General features: G+C 41.5%; 1 protein-coding gene across 4 annotated transcripts in view; it reads left to right on the top strand.

Annotated features, from left to right (window-relative positions):
* The window catches only part of FAT1 (FAT atypical cadherin 1), a 122,657-nt gene extending 103,655 nt beyond the window's left edge, over window positions 1-19,002 (top strand). For 3 of the 4 annotated variants that reach the window (XM_059909631.1, XM_059909630.1, XM_059909632.1), the window contains 13 exons: window positions 2-139; window positions 2,489-2,632; window positions 3,192-3,389; window positions 3,810-4,611; window positions 4,752-4,883; window positions 6,272-6,429; window positions 7,063-7,525; window positions 8,210-8,363; window positions 8,517-8,627; window positions 10,095-10,726; window positions 11,434-11,571; window positions 16,493-16,528; window positions 17,569-19,002. In XM_059909631.1, coding sequence (XP_059765614.1) covers window positions 2-139; window positions 2,489-2,632; window positions 3,192-3,389; window positions 3,810-4,611; window positions 4,752-4,883; window positions 6,272-6,429; window positions 7,063-7,525; window positions 8,210-8,363; window positions 8,517-8,627; window positions 10,095-10,726; window positions 11,434-11,571; window positions 16,493-16,528; window positions 17,569-18,197 — 3,735 coding nt within the window. In that variant the 3' untranslated portion in view covers window positions 18,198-19,002. The remainder of the gene's footprint in view (window position 1; window positions 140-2,488; window positions 2,633-3,191; window positions 3,390-3,809; window positions 4,612-4,751; window positions 4,884-6,271; window positions 6,430-7,062; window positions 7,526-8,209; window positions 8,364-8,516; window positions 8,628-10,094; window positions 10,727-11,433; window positions 11,572-16,492; window positions 16,529-17,568) is intronic. The other variant, XM_059909633.1, reaches the window with a different exon arrangement.
* The last annotated feature ends 3,102 nt before the right edge of the window (window positions 19,003-22,104 follow it).

The raw sequence follows: 22,104 nt of genomic DNA, 5'->3' as shown, positions 1-22,104 counted from the left end.
GGTCATGGCAGATGATGCCGATGGACCTTCAAACAGCCACATCCACTATTCAATTATAGACGGCAATCAGGGAAGTCCATTTACAATCGACCCTGCCAGGGGAGAAGTGAAGGTGACCAAACTTCTAGACCGGGAAACCGTAAGTGGAAAAATCTGACGTAGCTTGTTTGCAGATTATCAGCTCAGTAGATGGAAGCGCCTTGTATTCACCTCTGCCGACATTTTGGGAAGTGTTAAAAGGGGAGAACCAGCCTTGTTCTCAGTAAGTGACAAGCAAGATACAAACACTTGAAAAGCAGTTGTAGTATGAAGATCTCCAGAATATGTGATGTGTTTCATACTAATGTGAAGTTTGGATAATAAGTTTGTATTCAGGACGAAGTTACTGTTGGCACCAGTGTTTTGAGATGCTTCATGGAGCTAGAAGCTGGGTTTTAAATAATAGCAGAGATTCAGGAAACCATAGTGTTGAGAGGAGGGAATTCCCTGTGAGGAACTGGGGGAACAAGGATGGAGGAAGGAAGACATGGGGTGTATTTAGGTGATTCTGTTCAGTTGTGTTGGAGTAGAGTGATCGTACAAACAGGTGAGGGAGGAAAGATGATGAAGAGATTTAGGAACAGATGACAGGCCACAGACAAAACCAGGACCGTAGGTTCAGGCTGGCACTGCAGGCATTAGGTGATTACTGACGCTGTGAGCCCAGGTGTACCAGCACAGGAGATGGTTTCTGAAAACCAGTCCTGCAGCAGGTCTAAGTGTTATCCAGAGGTGGGAGGAGCAGTGATAGTTAATCAGTTATGAAACAACAAGAGCCCAAATTGGGAAAGTAGCAATGACGAGTGAATGACAAGACAAATGCGGAAACTTTTTTCTGAAACATCTTTATTGAAGTATAATTGCTTCACAATGGTGTGTTAGTTTCTGCTTTATAACAAAGTGAATCAGCTACACATATAAATATATCCCCATATCGCCTCCCTCCCGCATCTCCCCGGAAACTTTGTAGAGGAAAAATTAGGGGCCACAGAGCTCAGCTATGGCCCTCCAGAGAAAGCAGAGGTGGCAGATGACTCGATGTGTCTCAGTCTTGCTGTGACTGGGTAGTGCCATTAAGGACGAGTAGGAGGTCACAGGGCGTAAACTCAGCACTGGGAGAGGTGCTTGAATGTAGTTTTCAATATGCTGATTTGTAGAGGAAAGTGGCATATTCAAGTAAAATTATTCAGCCAGTATTCAGAGATTTTAGTCAAACTTAAGAGACTTGAAAGCTGGAAGTACAGATATGGCACATGCCTCTGAAGATAATTATGGAAGTGATCTGAGGTATTGAGATAAAAGTGAGTGAATAAGGAGAGAGGCAAGCCCTCCCTCCCTTTATCCATCCGTCCGTCCATCCATCCACTTAGTCATCTGCTCTCACAGACAGGAGGGGAGCTGCCTCAGAGGTAATGAAGTGAAACAGCCTTGGTTTGGGGAATTGGAAGGGCATCGATGATAATAAAGACTGTAATTTCAGAAGAATAGTGGGTAAATCGAAGATGAGAGGAATTTGGGGAGATAGTGCTGAGATATTTCATCAGAGTCCATTCTTTAATTCCTTTTCTGACCTGTTATTTTTGAGCGGGGACTTTCCGAGAGTTTAGGAAGCATGACTGTTATGCTTAGGATTGCAGTACTGCTGGGCAGAACAAAACTTAGTATTTTTGACTGAAACACTTCTCAGATCCTTTAGTATACTCACGTCCATTATGAGATAGCAAAAGAGAGTCTCCCAAGCTACGTCGCCCTCTTTTTGTCGGAGCGTCTCTCAGGACTGACATTCTGCAGCACGTCCTCTGGGGTTCAGCCAGCTTCCTGGCCTCTTCACTGCTCATTCTGGAAGAGAGAGCTTAAAAGAAACTGTCCTGGAAGAGAGGCCACCTCACTTAATTCACCTTCTTTTGTAGGAAGTCCCGAAGAGAGGATCTTGGGAGATCTAGACAGTTGACTACAATCCAAGTGTGACATGGATGGGGAGGGTGAGGGGAGCGCTGAGAGCCCTCGAGGCGGGAGGCAGCTTGCTGTCTGTCTGCTTCTGGCTCAGAGTCACACTGGGGCCGGAGGGAAAGTTGCCTTCCCCGCCACTAGTAAAGCAGCAGCCTTCGACATATGTGATGTTTTCTCTCATCATTTGTATTACTTTTCTGTCTTAATTTCTGTTAATAGATCTGCAGGTTTTCAAAGTTAGAACAGTTTAACGGAACAAGTACGTTTCTGAGAAGCATTGGAGATTCTCATCCCTATTAGTAACTTTTTCTGTTGAGCAGATACATTACATTTTACAGATCAGTTGTTTGTAGGCTAGGGAATTGCCCGCCTGCAGGACACGGGGAACGGCAGGCCCTCAGATCCACCCCTCCAGTAATTAGAAGTACGCTTCAGGCTGAACCCTGCGCTTGGGCCTTGTGGAAATGGACACGCTTCTCTTTATCTTCTCTCCGAAAAGATTTCAGGTTACACGCTCACCGTGCAGGCCTCGGACAACGGCAGTCCACCCAGAGTCACCACGACCACTGTGAACATAGACGTGTCTGATGTCAACGACAACGCCCCCGTCTTCTCCAGGGGCAACTACAGCCTGATCATCCAGGTGATCCTGGGCCCAAGCCTCACTGAACGCACCCCTGTTGAAATAAGCTCTTTTGTTGGCCTCAGTGGTTCGTTTGAAGTATCTTTCTTTTCCAAAGACTACTTTTGAGAAAAATGGGAACAGTGACATTACAGGGGTCTCTATCAATACTAAAAGATGAGCATTTCCAAGATGCTGTCATCTCTTCTTTTTGTGCTTTGATGTTTAAGATATTCTCGCTAGCTTGATTGTTAACCTTATCTTCTGCCCTTGCGTTTCCTCCTTGCCCCTCTTGCCCTCCCTCCTCCCTCCCACTCCTCCTCCAAACACCTCCCCTTCCTCACCCCTCCTGGCACCCCTCCCTCACTCCCCCCACACCTTTCTTCTCACATGCCCCCTCCCCTCCAGCCCCCTCCTTTCCCACCCTCTCCTCCCTCCCCTCCTTCCCATCACCACCCCCCTCCTCTCTCCTTCCAAGTGGAGCAGTAGTGTCTCTGTTTTCTGTAAATTTCATGTTATAGAAAACTTGCATATGAGACGGGGTTTTGTTGAAAGTTGTGTGGTTCTCTTACTCTTGCAGGAAAATAAGCCCGTGGGGTTCAGCGTGCTGCAGCTGGCAGTGACGGACAGGGACTCCTCCCACAATGGCCCCCCCTTCTTCTTCAGCATTGTGAGTGGAAACAAGGAGGGGGCATTTGAAGTCAACCAGCAGGGAGCCCTCCTGACGGCAGCTGCCATAAATAGGAAAGTGAAAGATCATTACTTACTGCACATTAAGGTATTACAGTCTTTCTTTATGATTTTGTTGTGGGCTCATGGAGAAGAGCTGCTTTGGTGGTTATCTTGTCCTGTGTAAACAGCTTACATTGCATGAGAAGACAAAACTGAATTAGAATTACAGTCTTTTTCTGGTTTTCTGGTCAGACCTTCATTTTTATCCCATGGCACTTCGTGGGGGGCTTATTTATTAATTGGGTTACTTTATCATAGACGTTGGTAGAGCTAAATTTCAACGTAAATTAGTGAAAGGGCTAGAAAGAAGTATTTATCCTGTCCCTTGATAACACTTCTCACGTGGAGAACTAATATCTAACAATTGATAATATTTTAGAGCTTGAACAATGTAAATATATTTTTATTAAGAAGTTGTAAACGATGACATAGATGAAGGTGATTTTTTTTTTCCCTTTTCTCATAGGTAACAGATAATGGAAAGCCTCAGTTGTCATCTTTGACATACATTGACATTAGAGTCATTGAAGAGAGCATCTATCCTCCTGCAATTTTGCCACTAGAGATTTTCATTACTGCTTTTGGAGAGGAGTACTCAGGGGGTGTCATTGGGAAGATCCACGCGACAGACCAAGATGTGTATGACACGTTAACCTACAGCCTCGATCCCCAAATGGGCAGCCTCTTCTCTGTCTCCAGCACGGGGGGCAAGCTGATAGCCCACAAGAAGCTGGACGTAGGGCAGTACCTCCTCAACGTCAGTGTAACGGACGGGAAATTTACCACCACAGCTGACGTCACAGTGCACATCAGACAAGTGACGCAGGAGATGTTGAACCAGACCATGGCCGTCCGCTTTGCCAACCTCACCCCAGAAGAGTTCGTTGGTGACTATTGGCGCAACTTCCAGCGAGCTTTGCGGAACATCCTGGGCGTGAGGAGGAACGACATTCAGATCGTTAGCTTGCAGCCCTCCGAACCTCATCCGCATCTGGACATCTTGCTTTTTGTAGAGAAATCAGGTAGCGCCCAGGTCTCAACAAAACAACTTCTGCACAAGATTAATTCTTCCGTGACGGATATTGAGGAGATCATTGGTGTGAGGATATTGGACGTGTTCCAGAAGCTCTGTGCAGGGCTGGATTGCCCCTGGAGATTCTGTGACGAAAAGGTGTCCGTGGATGAAAGTGCGATGTCAACGCACAGCACGGCCAGACTGAGCTTTGTGACCCCGCGCCACCGTAGGACAGCTGTGTGTCTCTGCACAGGTAACACACATACACACGTGGAAGTAGGCGGTGCAGGTCATTTCATGTACAGCCTTTGAAGGCTATACATCGAAGATCGTTTTCTTGAAATTCCTATTAATTAGCTCTCCCCCCTGCCCTTTTTTTTTTTTTAAACAAAGGGGGAAAATGCCCACTTGTCCATCATGGATGTGAAGACAGTCTGTGCCCTGAAGGATCTGAATGTGTCACTGATCCCAGAGAGGAGACATACACCTGCGTCTGTCCAGGTGGCAAGTTTGGCCAGTGCCCAGGTGAGAGGTTCAATAATTAAGAGTACTTTTATTTAAAAAAGTAACTTTCAGAGTTTCTTATTTTCTTCTTTGTTGGAGTTGAAAAGTATTGTAAAGTATGTTTATTATAACAAGTCAGACGTAGAGGCAAATAAAGAATAAAGGAGTAGCTTTTTCTTCCTCTTGAACTCCTCCCGAGTTAATAGTTCGATGCTCCTCCTCTCTCATCAGAGCTCATATAAACATACAGTCCCATATGTACAGATTTATTACCCTTTTCCTTTCACATCTTTTTTTTTTGTTTTAAAGAAACTAAGGAGTGATTACATCTAACACAGTCCTCTTTTCCTCTGTTATGAGCATCTTGCCAAGTCCTAATGCATGTTAATAGTTGTACAGCATTTTGTAGCATGGCTATACCATCATTTATTCAACATGGTGCTTACGTGTAGAGATTCAGTGTATGTTCTCCTGTGTTACAAGAAGAATCCTTAAATGTGTATCCTTACATATTGGCGCTTTCATTTCTGTACAGCAGATTGTAAAACTAGGACTTACTGTGTCAAAGGTGAACTACACTTTTAATTTTTAGATACACCATTATGTTAGTCTCCCAAAAGTTGTACCAGTTCCTGTTTCTTCCAGTCATGTGTGAAGGTCTCATTCCCCATTCCTTTGCTAATATTGAAGGTTTTCAATTAAAAAACAAATCCCCCCATCTAATAAGCATGAAATGATATCTAATTATTTTAATTGCCATTTCTCTGGCTACTTGTGAAAGTAGTCTTTTCATTTGTTCATTGCCTGTTAGCACTTCCTCTTCTGTGACTGGCCCGTTCCTATTATTTGCTTGATTATCTGGATTATTTTTCTGTTTCTTATCTGTAATGTCTGGAGCTCTGGAGCTCTTTGTGTATTTTGAGCAGTAACATCTGCGTAACGCTGTCTGTATGTTATTGATCTTTTGATTTGTTTAATTTTTATTTTGTCACTTCTGCATAATTTTACAAAACAGTTTTCATCTCTGGATTGATATTATTTTCATCCTTTTTGTAGAATGGGAATTGTTTTATGTCTTGCTTGAGAAGGTTTCCCAAACCACCTTCAGGCTATGTATTTTCCTAAACTGCTTTCTAATAATTTTATAATGGATATTTCATAGTTAGATCTTTTATTATCTTAGAATTCATTTCTCTGTGATACAGTAGTCTAACTTTTTCTCTGCAAATGGAGATCCAGTTGTGCTGTGCTGTTTATTAAACAAGTAGACATTTCCCATTGAATTGCGTTTAGTAATGTTATAATCATAGATCCAAAACTTGAATTAGTCAGGGTGGGAGTGTGGGGACACACTTATAAAAATACTTAAACTTGATTCTGATTTATTTTTTCCTCTTTGTGATTCACAGGGAGTTCATCCGTAACATTTACTGGAAACAGCTTCGTGAAATATCGCCTAGTGGAGAATGAAAACAAGTTAGAGATGAAGCTGACCATGAGGCTGCGAACCTACTCCACCCACGCGGTCGTCATGTACGCCCGCGGGACGGACTACAGCATCTTGGAGGTGAGCGCTGGTGCATATTTGTACCTCAGACTGTGGGAGACTTCAAAAATATGAATTCCATTTTATGTTCAGATTGTCCATTGTTTAAAAGAATAAGCAAAATGAAATGGTTGAGTTATTCATTTAAATGGTTCATTGATACTTACACGTAAGTTTTGTAGAATGAAAAGCTCTTTTTGCTCTGCGGTGATATAGACATTTACTTCTGTTTTTTTACAAACATTTTTAGGTACCTGTGACTGTTACATTCAAACTCTAAGTGATATTACACCTTAGTAATATTATAGGGATTTTATAGAAAGGTCGTACATATGATTGAAGTGATAATTAGCTTGCCTACTTTTTTTTTTTTTTTTAGCATGATTCATTTTTGATTTCTGATAAAAGCTGATGCTATTTTTGGTTGTTCAGTACAGTTAATTATTAGTCACACGACGCCTTTAGGATACGCAGTTGAAATTTGATATCCTTGAAAGGTCCATTTTTATTATCTGTACAATGAACAGACGAGCGTGTGTTCTGTAGTACTTAAACGCGAGGGCTTACTTCCTTCCTTCAGTCACCAAACATGATCCGAGACTGTGTGTGAAGACTCCGTGAGAGTAACGTGAACAGTGATTGTTTCTGTCATAGATCCACAACGGAAGGCTGCAGTACAAATTCGACTGTGGAAGCGGCCCAGGCATCGTCTCTGTCCAGAGCATCCAGGTCAACGATGGGCTGTGGCACGCGGTGTCTCTTGAAGTGAATGGAAACTACGCCAGGTTGGTTCTAGACCAGGTCCACACCGCATCAGGCACAGCCCCGGGGACGCTGAAAACCCTCAACCTGGATAGCCATGTGTTTTTTGGTGGCCACATCCGTCAGCAGGGCTCACGGCATGGAAGAAGCCCCCAGATTGGCAGTGGTTTCAGGGGTTGTATGGACTCCATTTATCTGAATGGGCAGGAACTCCCTTTAAATAACAAACCAAGGAGCTACGCACACGTTGAAGAATCGGTGGACGTGTCTCCTGGGTGCTTGCTAACAGCTACGGAAGACTGCTCGAGCAGCCCTTGCCAGAACGGAGGCGCCTGCCACCCCTCACCCACTGGAGGTAAGCTTCACAAGGGAGCCTTCTTTAAACGTTACCCGCATAGGCGCTTGAGGGGACGTTCCCCCTGTATTTCTGCTCTTCCTCTTTTTATTCAGTCAGTTTTGTCAGCTCCTGCAGCCAGCATGGGATCTGAGTAGCATACGTGGTGCTCTAGCGGAGCGGGATTTTGAAGGCATCCCAGCAGCGGCTGGAGGGGGCAGTTTCTCTCCCGCTGAGCTGCGGCCACGCTGCTTCGTGTTTCCAAACACGTCTCATTCTGCACCAGTAGCCACAGGAAACCACTGCTGACCTCGAACTCCTCTCCGGCCACACGGACACTGACCCGGGGGTTAGAACTGGTTCCACGTAGTTCTTCTTGAGGCCTCCTTTTATCCAGTGGCCCAGCAAGGGGACTGCTAGCCTTGCTCGCTCTAGGTGGGAGTAGGAGTGGTTTTCCAGAAGGCCTTGGACCCCTCGTAAATTATGGTGAACTAGAGCTGGTTATGAGTTCTCTCTTCAGTTCTTTGTGTTTTGGTGATACCAGCAGTAGACAACTTTTTACCCAGAGGGAATGGGAATTTTACTAGGTTTTACAGGTCTTAGAGAGCTAAATCTTCCTAAACTTAAAAGTAAAAACGAATATACTGAGACTTATTTTTTGAGCTACTGAATGATAGGACTTTTTGTTCCCTTTTGCTGATTTAGGTTATTACTGCAAATGCAGTCCCTTGTACATAGGGACCTATTGTGAGGTGGGCGTCAACCCGTGTTCCTCCAACCCCTGCCTGTACGGTGGCACCTGCATTGTGGACAATGGAGACTTCCTTTGTCAATGTAGAGGATTATATACTGGTCAGAGGTATGTAGATTTTTCTTAGCTTTCATAGTTAATTTTAACATTAACGTTTCTAATGTAATCATGTGTGTAAAATACATTCATTTGTTACCGTTTTGCTGTATTTGTTTACAGTAGGAGTATTAGGTTTATGTTTATTTTTTCCTTGTTCTTTAGGTGCCAGCTTAGTCCCTACTGCAAAGATGAACCCTGTAAAAATGGTGGAACATGTTTTGACAGTTTGGATGGTGCTGTCTGTCAGTGTGACTCAGGTTTTAGGGGAGAAAGGTAACTGGCTTCTTTCAAGATTTGTATTTGCACCTCTCTATAGTTTCCCAGTGATCAGCAGATGCAACAAGACTTCATTAATTTGGACCATGTTGCTTCAGGATTTGAATTCAGAGCTCATAATGGCTCCTTGTATAATTTATCTTTTCATTCTTTAAGAAAATACTGAGCAAATGAATATAATATTATAATGCTTCAAATATTATATGCTTTAAATATATAATGCTTCTATACTTTAAAAACATTATTTATGAACAAAGAATGTATGGGTGCTTGCAGAAGTAACTGCAGAATGAGTAAGATTGTATTTTTTAAAGCAGACACCCATGGAGTTGTTACCTATCTATGAGAGTGATGACATTTTTTCATCATTTATGTAGCATCTAAAATCTTTTTCCACTCTCTCAGTATCTTCTGTGAGCCTTCCATAATCCTGAGAGGTGATAGTTATTTTCCAGGTGAAGAAAACGAGGCACTAAGGTGCCTGTTGTTGACCTTGAAAGAAGTGGCTTTTAGTTCCAGATGCCATTTCACCTTAGTTTTTAAACCAAATTGGTGAAGTCTTACTCAGTGCTTGTTACTTGTAAGTGCCTAGTGCTGTACATGTAGAAAAGCCTTCACCATCATATCAGTCTTGTTAGAAGGCTTGAAGCACGACCTGCCTGCAGAGATTCACATAAGGTTTTGCTCTAGTAGTGGTTGTGGTCTTGAACTTTGCCATCAGTCACATGGTTTTCATTTGTGAGTCTACTTTAATTCTAGACAATACTCAATATATTTAACAAAAATGTCTCAGTAGTCAAAATTGTAATGCTAGGTGAGTACAGGGGATGTTAAGCAGATACATTTTGTCAAAAGAGGAAGGGTTAGACGTGGCAGGTGGATCTGCGCAGGTGCAGAATATGCCCGTTTGGGAAGGCGGGCGGCAGGGGTGAGGGGATTGCATGCGGACAAGTCCGTAAGGGTGAGGGTCTGAGGGAGATTTTCAACAGGGAGAAGCATATAAAAACAGAAGACAGACTTGTCTAGCCTTTTTACATGCTTTATGGAACTGTCATTTTTCCAAACAGCAACATTTTCTGAGAAATTTAACCTAGTCTCTTGAAATACATTTATCATGCACATTCTAAATTTCTGGATCAGAAATCAAGACAAACTGAGGTTTAGCCTATGAGTTTGATTTAGTAATCTGTTGAATCCTTAGAAAACTGGCAGTTAAAGATTGACTTGGCATAATGTTTATCTCCCAAATGTACAGAGTACGGAATCAAATGATTCATTACTCCACGAAAGGTTTTTTGTGTAGTTATTGCTGTCAGTAGTGTATTTTTGGGTGTCATACATTTGGTTCTGTTTTGGGTGGATCTTATTAAGGAGGAATTAGCCGTTAGTCTCTAAGAGTCATAGGCCTGGCACGTTCTGGCTCCTGTTGCAAAGGCCTCTCCTCAATCTGGGCTGTCTTGGCAGGTGTCAGAGTGACATTGACGAATGTGCTGGCAACCCCTGCCGAAATGGGGCCCTTTGTGAGAACACACACGGCTCCTACCACTGTAACTGCAGCCGTGAGTACAGAGGAAGGCACTGTGAGGACGTCACCCCGAACCAGTACGTGTCAACCCCCTGGGACATCGGCCTGGCTGAGGGGATCGGCATCGTGGTTTTCATAGCGGGCATCTTTCTACTGGTGCTGCTGTTTGTCTTCTGCCGCAAGATGATCAGTCGAAAGAAGAAACACCAGCCCAAACCTGAGGACAAGCACTTGGGACCCAGCGCAGCTTTCTTGCAAAGACCGTATTTTGACTCAAAGCTAAATAAGAACATGTACTCCGACGTACCACCCCAGGTGCCTGTCCGTCCTATCTCCTACACTCCAAGCATTCCAAGCGACTCTAGAAACAACCTTGACCGAAACTCCTTTGAAGGATCGGCTATACCCGAGCACCCCGAATTCAGCACCTTTAACCCCGAGTCTGTGCACGGACACCGGAAAGCCGTGGCCGTCTGCAGCGTGGCCCCAAACCTGCCTCCGCCGCCTCCTTCAAACTCTCCTTCTGACAGCGACTCAATCCAGAAGCCGAACTGGGACTTCGACTATGATAGTAAGAACGACTTTGTAAATCTTGATAAAATGTAGCTGAGCGATGGACAGAGAGATTACAAGTTCTGCCAGAGTTTCTGGTCGTTCAGATCAAACTGCAGAGTCTTTGTTAGTGGTGAATGTGCTCAGACTCTGTAGAGCTCTGGGACGACTGGAAAGCTTTTCCTGATGCCCCAGCCCTGGCTGAGCACTGTGGCTGCGATGTCATTTTAATTTAGGAATTGAATCTAGTCGTGTTCCAGTTAATCTGGAAAGATCATTTTATCTTTGTAATTGATGTGGGTTCTCAACTAAAATTTAGAGGGACTTTTATGACAAAAAAATTGGGAGGGCATTTGCGTAGTAGGATTTTTTTTCTAACGTGGCCAGAGGAAGTGACAGTATTTAAGTGGCCTGACATATATTTGATGCTTTGAAAAAAGCTATAGGTACCATTTTCAAATACAATTTTAATTCCCCAGGTTGTCTAATGGTATCCACTGGCAGGTTTTTTGTGAATTTCTATTCTGTGAGTCTGCAAGCTATACTTGTAGGTTTTTGGTTTTGTTTTCCAGATGTTTCTGGTTTTTTCTTTTGATGTTCTTTCACTAAACAAATCCCAGGCAGTCTGTGGGTCACGCTCGCTTTGCGTCAGGATACAGCAGGGAAGAAAGCAGAGTCTCTGCCTTCATGGAGTGTAACGGTTTGTCTGTCGTCTCCTCCTCTTAGCTAAAGTCGTGGATCTTGATCCCTGTCTCTCCAAGAAACCGCTGGAGGAGAAGCCCTCTCACGCGTACAGTGCCCGGGAGAGCCTGTGTGAAGTGCAGTCCCTGAGCTCGTTCCAGTCGGAGTCGTGTGACGACAACGGTGAGTGAACGCGCATCTGAGATGCTCGGGTTCCCCTGCTCGCCGTCCACAGCCCCGCTCACGCGACGCAGAACAATAATGTAGACGCACCCGGTGCCCCTGGTTTGGTTGCACATGGTCTTCACATTTCACTTCGGACCACAGTTAGACAGTACCTTGGACAGCCTTGCATGAACTTCCAACCAGGGAAAATGTTTAAAATGTTCTTAGTGCTTACTTAGGTATTAGAACTGTAGCAACTGATCAGTAGTAAGGAAGAAAATATAATTAATTGAAAGATAATATCTGTCTGATTGGTTAATTTCACTTTGACCTTTTTCCACAACAGTGACTATTATAGAAGTTATGTGGATTTTTTAAAAACCCTTGTAACAGCTTCCTTGAGCATACCCCGCGCACACACATGCTTACACCCTCACAGCCCTAAGAGGAGAAGCCATAGTCTGAAACATGCAACCTCAGCAGCACCTGCGGTATTACAAGGTTTTATTTGTCTCTTCCCCCAACTCCCCTGCGGCCTCAGCTCCCATTTGGATCAGAGCATACTGACTGAGAGCACAGTTTCAGAGATTGCTAGTAAGTTTGATTATATTTCTAATGAAGAAGGCTTGACGGTGGGATCATTGATGCCAGTTTTGTTTACCTGAGGGTAAATCGCATTGATAACCAGCTTTACCATATGAGCACATACCAGTAGAGAAAACTGTCAATATTCAGAAATACAAAAAAGTGAGTTTTTAGTGGAAATTTTTGAATGTCAGAATTAGTAATTTTTTTGTGTGAAAATGCCATGGGTAAACGGAATTGTTTGTGAATCCAGAGTAAATAGCCCATAATACACTGAAGAGGCCTTTCTAAACTAAGGATGGCCATAAGTACGTTCCATTCATTCCTGAATCACTTTAAGCATGTTATATATGATATCAAGGTACACCTGTGTTCATTATCTAGTGATGAAGTATATGGACATAACTCTGCTTATTAAACCAACAACAAAGTAGAATTCTTTCTTTCATTAGGTTTAATTCTAAAACATTAGAGTTGCTGATTTATGTAATAATTTATATCTTTGTCCTTAAATGCTCTTCGTAAACCTCAGAATTTTGTCAGCATTTTCTTTCTTTTCCTAGTTTTTTTCACTGAAACATCATTCTTAATACTCTTAAATAGCTTTAATAAGCTCTGGTCAAATTAGTTATGAAAATTAATTGCCAGATAATACAATGTGGGAAAAAATGCATTTTCCAGGAGTATTTAATCTTTATCATAATTTTAATCATTATCAGTCATAAAGTTAAAGTCTATATTAAGAGTGTATTTAAATTGTATTTTTAGTTTTCTAAGGCTGTTGTAATAGATTACATACTGGCTTAAGACAAGATAAATTTGTAACAGTTCTGTAGTTCAGAAATCTGATGCTTGTCTCAGTAGGCTAAATTTAAGATGTCAGCAGGGTTGTCTCCTTTCTGGAGACTCTAGGGGAGAATCCCTTTCCTGCACCTTTTCCAGCTTCTAGAGGCTGCCCCTGTTCCTTGGCTCATGGCTTAACTCTTCCATCCCTCAAAGACAACAGCAGTGCACCTCCTGGCCATTCTGCTCTAGTCACAGCTCCCTCCAGCCACAGCTGGGAAAGTTGCTCCCCGTTTAAGAACCCTTGTGATTACAGTGGGCCTGCACAGATAATAGAGGAAAATCCCTTCATCTCAGGATCTTCAACTTAATCATATTAGCAAAGTCTCTTTTGCCGAGGATAGTAACATATTCACAGGTTCCCAGGATTAGGATGTGTACATCTTTGAGGGCCATCCTTCTGCCTATTACATGCATACTTATTTATTTTGGCATAGATGCTTGAAAACAATTGAAAGGGAAAACAAATGAAAGGGAATTTACACAGGAAACAGCCAGGAAGACAGTCTGCATTTCTCTGCTGTATGTTGGCTCACCAGCTGTTAACTCGTCTGCAAAAAGACAAGAAAATTGGGGTGGGAGTACGTAGAACAGAGACAAAGCCGTTTTTATTTTTATATTGCATATTTTACCTTATTATGTAGCTCTTAATTTCTTTTCCTGGGAAGAATATGAGTTTATTAAATGGACCCAGAAAATTGGCTTAGCAAGTATTTGCCTCTTTGAATATGAAATCTTTTGCCCATGGGATGTATAAAATAAGGATTGTTTTGTCATAACTTGATTCATAATTGTAATTGTGACACAAATTTATGGCTAAAAATTTTTTTCCTAAATTACAGTATCATATGGTTACTCTGTTCCTTTGATTAATAATAACAAATATATAGCTTGATTAGAAAAATCTCTGAGACATATAAGGAACAGAGTGCAAGGGTCATACATAATTATATAGCTATGTTAAAGTAGTCACATTTTTAAAACTAAGAGGTAGAAATTATATAATATAAAGAAATGCTGTTTAATGCACTGTCTCCTGACTAACTGAAGATTTTCCTAATGTACTCCTTCTGTACCTTTTTACAAGCTTCCATAGTGACTGTAATACACCTTGTCAATGCCGTAGTTGACACGGTGACTAAAGAAGGTATAGTCGTGCGTGTGCTCAGTGTTTGTGTGACAGTCCCTGGAGTTGTGTGCTTTTGCCTACTGTAGTGTTGTACAAAGTCCTTATGTTATGGTTCTGAGGAGGTTGAATACTTTTATTTGTGCAGGTGTGTACATTAATAATCCAGATATATTGCAAAATTGTTATATATGTGTGTCTGTAGTCTTTGTTACTTTTTGCCATTTACAGTGAATTTACACAGATGCCAGAAGTCACCTGTAGGGTCTTGGACAGCTGCTTTTACATGGCACAATATTAAGAAGTTAGAAGTAATTCTATCTAAAAAAAATTTTAATATAAAAAATTCTCTTCATATGAATAGGAGTAAAAACTAAATAACACACAGCTTTTATAATTAACTATAACTGACTCTTCCTTTTTGGATTTTCCCTGAGATATGGTCAAGGAAAATTATAGAACATGATAAGAAGGTATATTTTTATATTTGGTTGAGTGAAAATCATTGAATAGGAAGCTTTATCTGGTCAAAATTATAGGAAATACCTGCCTTAAATTATTTTAAATTAAATTAACCCTTTATTATACACTAAAATTCAGGTAATCACATGCAAACTGCACAGGCATTTTCAAACTATAAGTCAGATCACCGTAGAGCTTGTGAAAACCCTAATTGTTAGGCCCCAGCACCAAGGTTTCTGATTGAGGAGGTCTGGATGTGGCCCTGAGAATTTGCATTTCCAACCAGCCCCCAGTTAATTCTGGTGTTACTGGTCTAAGGATCGCACTTTGAGAACTCCTGGCATAGACCACCAAGAGTACATAAAGCTTAGGGGATCCTTTTTGCTAGGACATATGTGTTGCCAAGATTTAGGTGAGAGAAGGATGGTTTCAAGCCAAGTTTGATGGGATGGGGCAGGAGTGAGGTTTCCGTGTTTACTAATTACAGTTACTGATGAGCCTTACACTTACTTTCCTAAGAAGTACCATGTCTTTGCTTGGTGAGTCAGAAGGTGATCTATATTTTGTCTACTGAATTTTAGTTTTCCCATGATGAAATTCTAATATTTTAAATATTGACAGTTTAAAGAAGCAAAATTTGAATGGTTCTTTCATTGCAATCTCTTTCATTGAAAAATATTTTGGGCATATTAAATATTAATTGAGTTTAAAATTGAAAGCTAGTTTAAATTTAAGAATTATTGAATGCCTATTTAGTAACAAAAATTGTCAATCCTCTTTTTAAAAAGAAACTACTACATTTTTAGCAGGCTTTTTAGAATAATTCTATAGATACATGTTAGCTAAATACTGGCTTATTCATGTTTTAGAATCACCACAGTTTTTTCAGTTTTTTATTTAAATTCCTAGAAGAGAACCGTCAAATCTTCTTTGTTCCAAATTATTTTATCACAAGGATTTTTCAAGAACATCATTGAATGCACAGAAAGCATTGGCCTTGTTTAGGAAGTCACTAATCACCATGATTCTTACTTCCACAATAATAAGAATCATGATGATCGCCAACAGTTAGTGCTTGACCTACATTATCTGATTTAATCCTCCAAATAAGTAAGGGATTTCCACCCCCATTTCAAAGATAAGAGCCTGAAGCTTAGCCAGGGTAAGCAACCTGCCCAGGGTCATGTGATTCACAGTGACTCTCTCTGTTCCATGCTGGAGTTCCGCGTGCAAAACGAGGACCCTGAAAGAGCAAGTGGATGGGTGGGCTCAGGGTTACAGGCAGCTAAGGTGTCTCCAAGGAAAGGTGGACAACGTAGGTATAAAATCGTATTCAAAATGGGCAAGGTTTGGAGAGAGTTTCTCTTGGCTGTTCATAAGTGTCTAAGTGCATTCATGGTTTCTCTGAATTTAATGGCCATGTGAAGGCCTTGCTGTGCTGGAAAGTATGTGTCTCTTGTGTCACTGTGGCTTTTGTATTAGGGTTATCACCTAAGGGACCTGATGTGACCGAGCCTTTCATAATATTTCTCAGTAACGTGAGGGTATCATTTAAATTCCTTACCAGTTTACATTTTATTAGAGCCTATAGACTTTCAGTTACTCCTAACAAAATTTTGTGTTTTCAGGATTAGCTTGCCAGAAACAAGGGAAAGAAAGTAAAATCCTGAGTTTCCAGGCACAGTCCCTACTTCGTCATCACTCATCTTTTCCCTCCACTCCCACGTCCCATTTTATTTGTGCTACACAAATTTCTCACCATTTGGAATTTTCATAGATAATGGCTTAGAGGCATGGTACATGGCTGACTGGGCCTTTATAAACAGTTTATATTGTGTTATGTACTTATCTTTATTGCCTTTTCAGCCGTCCTTCTCTTTTAATTACAAATGTTTTCTTTTCTCTCTACTCTGCAACCAAAAGAGTCTTTTGCTGCTCCTGACCTCAGCAAATCAAGAGGTGACTTATGCATGCCAGTTGTTCACTGATAATTCACTAAAACAAATTGGCGGAGGTTCGACCCAGTGCTGACTTGCTTCATGTGTTTGCGCAGTAACTAGTGCATAGTTGTTTGTGCCCTGCATTCTAAACGTGACTGCCTCACCTTCGCCCGTCTGCCAAAGGATTTCAAAAATCCTGGGGGGGTGGGGGGTGGGGGACTACCCCCAAATTGGGAGGGTTTTTTAAAATAATTATACTTTTATAATATATAGTTGAAAATGATCCTTAGTCCTTTTTAAAGTAACAAAAATTGTAGTTTATCAAAAATTGTGTTACATTTTTCAATGTTTAATTGCATTTTGTTTGATTTGGAGGCATGCTTTGATATGTCACTGTATTAATATAGTTCATTGTTTTTCTTAGGGCTAATGAAAAATAGTACTATTTTTAATATTAAACTTGTAATGTTATTATAAAGGAAATTTATTTTTTAAATTTTATCATGCTAAAGATTGCTTTTATTTAATGGCTCACATTAATTAGTATTTTTTTTTTAACGACAAGTAGTGCAGATCAAGTGACATTTAATATTTTACTAAATAGAGACTTCTTTCTGAAAGGACAAAATTTCTTTACCAATGTCCTAAGACTGAACTAATACTCTTCTTTCTAAAGAGCAGTGGGTTCTACATTACAAGAGGAAAGCTGAAAGGATGATTGGAATCGTTTGAAGAGAAGTGCATGTATCTAGATGCTAGCATCCTGCTTCTGTTAAAACTTCCATTTCTTTATGTAAGCGCCTAACACTTGAGTGTTAGGCGCTTACATAAAACTGTAAGTCCACATTTTAGGAGCAGAGCCTAATTCATAGAGGTTCTCAAAAGTGCTTCGGGATGGGAGGATGTCTTCAAAGCAGCGACCAAGGGTTTCCAGAATGTTGATCCTCTGTGCGTGGGAATGCCTTTGCACCTGTGTGTGTTGCATACACTGAGCCCTTTTTCCATGGCACACACTCTTGGGAGGAAAACACGTTGAAATCTGTTTTCTTTTCTACCAAGGGTATCACTGGGACACATCAGATTGGATGCCAAGTGTTCCTCTGCCAGATATACAAGAGTTCCCCAATTATGAGGTGATTGATGAGCAGACGCCCCTGTACTCAGCAGATCCGAACGCCATCGATACAGACTATTACCCTGGAGGCTACGACATCGAGAGCGACTTCCCACCCCCGCCAGAGGACTTCCCCGTGCCTGACGAGCTGCCACCCTTACCTCCAGAATTCAGTGACCAGTTTGAATCCATACACCCTCCCAGAGACATGCCCGCTGCAGGGAGCCTGGGCTCTTCATCGAGAAGCCGGCAGAGGTTCAACTTGAATCAGTATCTGCCCAATTTCTATCCTGCCGATATGTCTGAACCTCAAAAGGCAGGCCCTGGTGAGAACAGTGCTCGCAGAGAACCCTACGCCCCTTACCCTCCGGGATATCAGAGGAGCTTTGACGCCTCCGCTGTAGAGAACATGCCCGTGTCCGCGTACGCCTCCACAGCTTCCTGCTCTGACGTGTCCGCGTGCTGTGAAGCCGAGTCTGAGGTCATGATGAGTGACTACGAGAGTGGGGATGACGGCCACTTCGAAGAGGTGACGATCCCTCCACTCGATTCTCAACAGCATACGGAGGTCTGACGCTCAGACTCCCCCCGAAGTGCCTGAACCGTAATGAACCTAGAGATTCTGTCGGTGATCTCCTGCATTGTTCTTTGCAGCAGTGCTTAAGCGCTTTTTTCGGCGAGCTGAAACGGGCATGGCTACACTGAACCCCGCGCCTTGTGACCTGGTCGCCATTTCCAGCGTCCTGACCTTCTGTCTTTGGGTGAGGTTTACGTCGGCTGTGCCGTTTCTGAGCATCTTTTTGTATTTACATTTGTCTGTGTTAAAATAATGAAACGAAAATCAGTCCTACTATCTTGTTAGCATGATTCATGTATTTATATAGATTTGATTATTTTAATTTTCCTGTCTTTTTTTTTTGTAAATTTTATGTACAGATTTGATTTTTTCATAGTTTTAACTAGATTTTCAAGATACTTTGTGCATTTGTTTTTGACCGAATTTTGGTGGTGTTAGTGTCATTACCTAGCACCCTGATTTTTTAATATAACCAGGGTTTCACTCTGTGTCCTTTTCAACTGAAGTATGACGTTTCGTTAATACATTTCAGTATAATCATTCATTTCTATCTGTATATAGGATGAGGACAGATCCCGTACATGGACATGTCTTAAATGGGTTGCTGTATTTTAGAATTATAAAGATTTTTCATTATTGGAAAGTGTAATGGGGACCTTCTGCAGACTGTTTAGAACCAAAACCACCATGACACAGTTTTTATAGTGTCTGTATATTTGTGATGCAATGGTCTTGTAAAGGTTTTTACTGAAAACTACCATTAGCCAGTCTTTCTTACTGACAATAAATTATTAATAAAATACTTTAGCTTTACTGCCTGTTCTTCCTCCGTATTTATACTCCTGTTCAGGATTCAGTTAATGAATTGAGAAAGAAGGATTGGATGGACGGATGGATAGAAGGATGGATATAGCTTTTTTCGGCTTAAATATGAAGAGTTTCTTTGCAGTTGCCAAAACTAGGCTGTACTTACAGATGTTGCCACTAGGTGGCAGTGTATAGCTACATGCTACTGCTCAAAACTATAGGTATAGGGGCAAACAGCACTTTTATACAATAAGTATTTTCTAACTAAAACTTCAAGAAAACTTTTCTTATGCATTTTTTATTTTATTGCTATTTCTTGGCGATAATTGCAACGCATCTATGGTTTTATCCTATGATTTATATCAAAAACAAAGCATTTTATGAAGTATTCTATCTTTCTGTTGTCAAAGAACACACACTTCTGTAGGATTTAACGTGAAACTCAGAAGCTATCTTCCATGTGTGTTTATAGTCAAAATCATCTCTCCATCCCACAAATATTTGTTCAGTACAGACCATGTGCCAGCCACTGTGATAGGAATTACACAGAATCAAGCGTTCTTAGAACTTTGCAAAGACACAGTTTCCCTTTAGGTAAAATGCCTTCGTTGTTTTATTAAACGATATATATACAGAGTTTAAACATCAAAGAGAGCTAAAATACGTATAACCAAAAACAGCAAACTCAGGCACTCTGCTATAACCACTTACAACTCTTTAAGCCGTTTTCTCATTTTTCCTTTCAGATTTTTAAGTGTATGTATTGTTACTTCTTGAGTCACTAATTTTAGGAATTGCAGAAGATCATGTAACCTGTAAACCTCCATTGCTCTTATTATCCTCCCCTTAGTTACACCTTACTTTTTGGTTTAATTCACACATAGTGTTTTCATTGTTTTGATGATGTAAATATTCACCACAGAGCTAAGTAATATGTGATGTTTATTTCCATTTACTTTGCAACTTTCTCATCTTCTTAATTGCCTTAATTTTTCTTATACTTATTTTTTAGAATTTGTGACTATTAATTTATTCCAAAAAATCTTTTTGGTCACTTAGTATTGTTCTGTATGGACAAAAATTCTCTGTTTCCTTGGATTTTACATGGGGGGAGGGTAGGTGGCAGGGGGAGGTGGTGAATCAATAAGATATTACATAGCAGAGTATGGAGTGATGAGTGCTGAGGAGAAAAATTGGTATTGGGGAAGGAAAGTGATGGCGTGGATGGGGGATGGGAGGTGAAAACTGAAGACCTCAATGGCAAGCTGGCATTTGAATAAACACCTGAAGTTGACAAGGGAGAATGAGGCCACGGGGCCACCTGGTGCACCAGCATTCCTGGCAGAAGAGCTAGTATAAAGGCCCCAAGGTTAAGAAGGTCGAAGACAAGAGGGGAAACAAGTGTGGCCTCTCATGGATTTATAAAGTGCCTCTTAGGACATGGTGAAAACTAGTAGATGACCATTGCTGATATCTATAGGTCTTTTACTTCAAGAATCTATTTCTCCAGAGGAGGGACTTTGCACTTCCAGCCTGAGAAATACTGTTGCTCTTATTTTAAAGTTGGCTGGATGGGAAGACTGGCGGTTTTATCATGCACGCAGTCCCCCAGCTATCATTTCTGGGAACATTCCTCCTCCCTCCTCTTTGCCTCTTGTCACCGAGTCTGCTCAGGACGGAGCTGAAAGACGCGTCTGTGTACAACTGAAACAGCCAGTACCCCTGGTACTCACCCCGTTGTCACCCACTTTCCAGTGAGAAATCATTGTAGGTTGCACGAGCTCTCCAGGCTGTGAGGTCTGATTCCTCCTCTGCTAAGGCATGATTTATCACTCCCCGCACCATCCATCTTCATACACCATAGTGTGGTTTATAGTTAATACCTCTTTATTTGCATTGAAAATGGGGCTGCTTTTTAACTTTTTCCCCCTTTCCCTGTTTTGGATTTTCAAGAGAAGAAATAGAATGCTCTGCCACCTTAAACTGGAAATCTGGAATACGCTCTTAACCATTGATTCCCAGTGTCTAGAACATTAGTATGTTAGTTTCCTATTGCTCCACAAATTACCAGAAATGTGGTGGCTTAAAATAACTCCCGTTTGTTAGCCCCAGTTCTGCAGGTCAGAAGCCCAGCAAGGCGTGGCCAGGTTCTCTGCTCAGATCGTGCTAGGCTGAAACCAAGTTTTCAGCTGGGCTGGGGTCTCTTATGAGGTCTGGAGTCCTCATCCAGGTTCACATGGTGTGGGCAGAATCCAGTTCCTTGGGGTCATCGAACTGAGGTCCCCATTTTCTTGCTTGCCGTACAGCGGAGTTTCCTGCTTTGTCACTGACAGTGCCCACTTTATTGGCAGCGTCTGACTCAGGTTCTAGTTCTGTGGCCCTCTGATAGTAGCTTACATCTTCAAAGCCAACGGACCTCAGGAGGGGCCCAATCCCTCTTTTAAGGACTCACCTGATTGGGTCAGGCCCACCCAGGATAATCTGCCATTTGCTTAATTAAAAGTCAACTGATGAGTAACCTAATCATGGGAATTCCCACTGTATTCATGTCCACACTCAAGTCGGGAATTACACTATGTACTCCCCAGGGTGGGGTTCTTGTGGACCATCTTGGAAGTCTGCTGGCCACCATTGGCACTCTGTTGTTTTTTATTTTTACAATACTTTGACCTTCTAAAATATTATACAGACCATATTTTAGACTGAAGACTATTTGCATTTTATTTTTTTTAAGAAAAGGCACATCATCTTGGGCTAATTGGAAATGAATAAACAACTGACCTGAGGTCTCAAATGAAAATGATTACTTTAACATAACAAACTATATGAATTGAACACTTTTGTTACAGAAGAATCCAAGCAGCCACATAGAACTAGCATATGCTTGTCCATTTTTTTTTCCTAAAGACCCTTTACTTCCATAAATCTTGATAGGTAGAAGTCAGGGTCTGTCACTTTCCCCAACTAGATTTCATTTTGACTGTTTGCTTGTTACTCACTTAAAATTCCCTTGCAAAATTCAGATGCCTGCGAAAATTCCACTGCTTTTTCAGTATTTCTGGACACTGCTAAATGTCCTTTTCACCTGGATTCCGTG

This window comes from Balaenoptera ricei, chromosome 21 (assembly GCF_028023285.1).
Source record: "Balaenoptera ricei isolate mBalRic1 chromosome 21, mBalRic1.hap2, whole genome shotgun sequence".
Lineage (NCBI taxonomy): Eukaryota > Metazoa > Chordata > Mammalia > Artiodactyla > Balaenopteridae > Balaenoptera > Balaenoptera ricei.
Note: the sequence above shows the minus strand (reverse complement) of the source record. Positions and strands in the feature narration are given on the sequence as shown.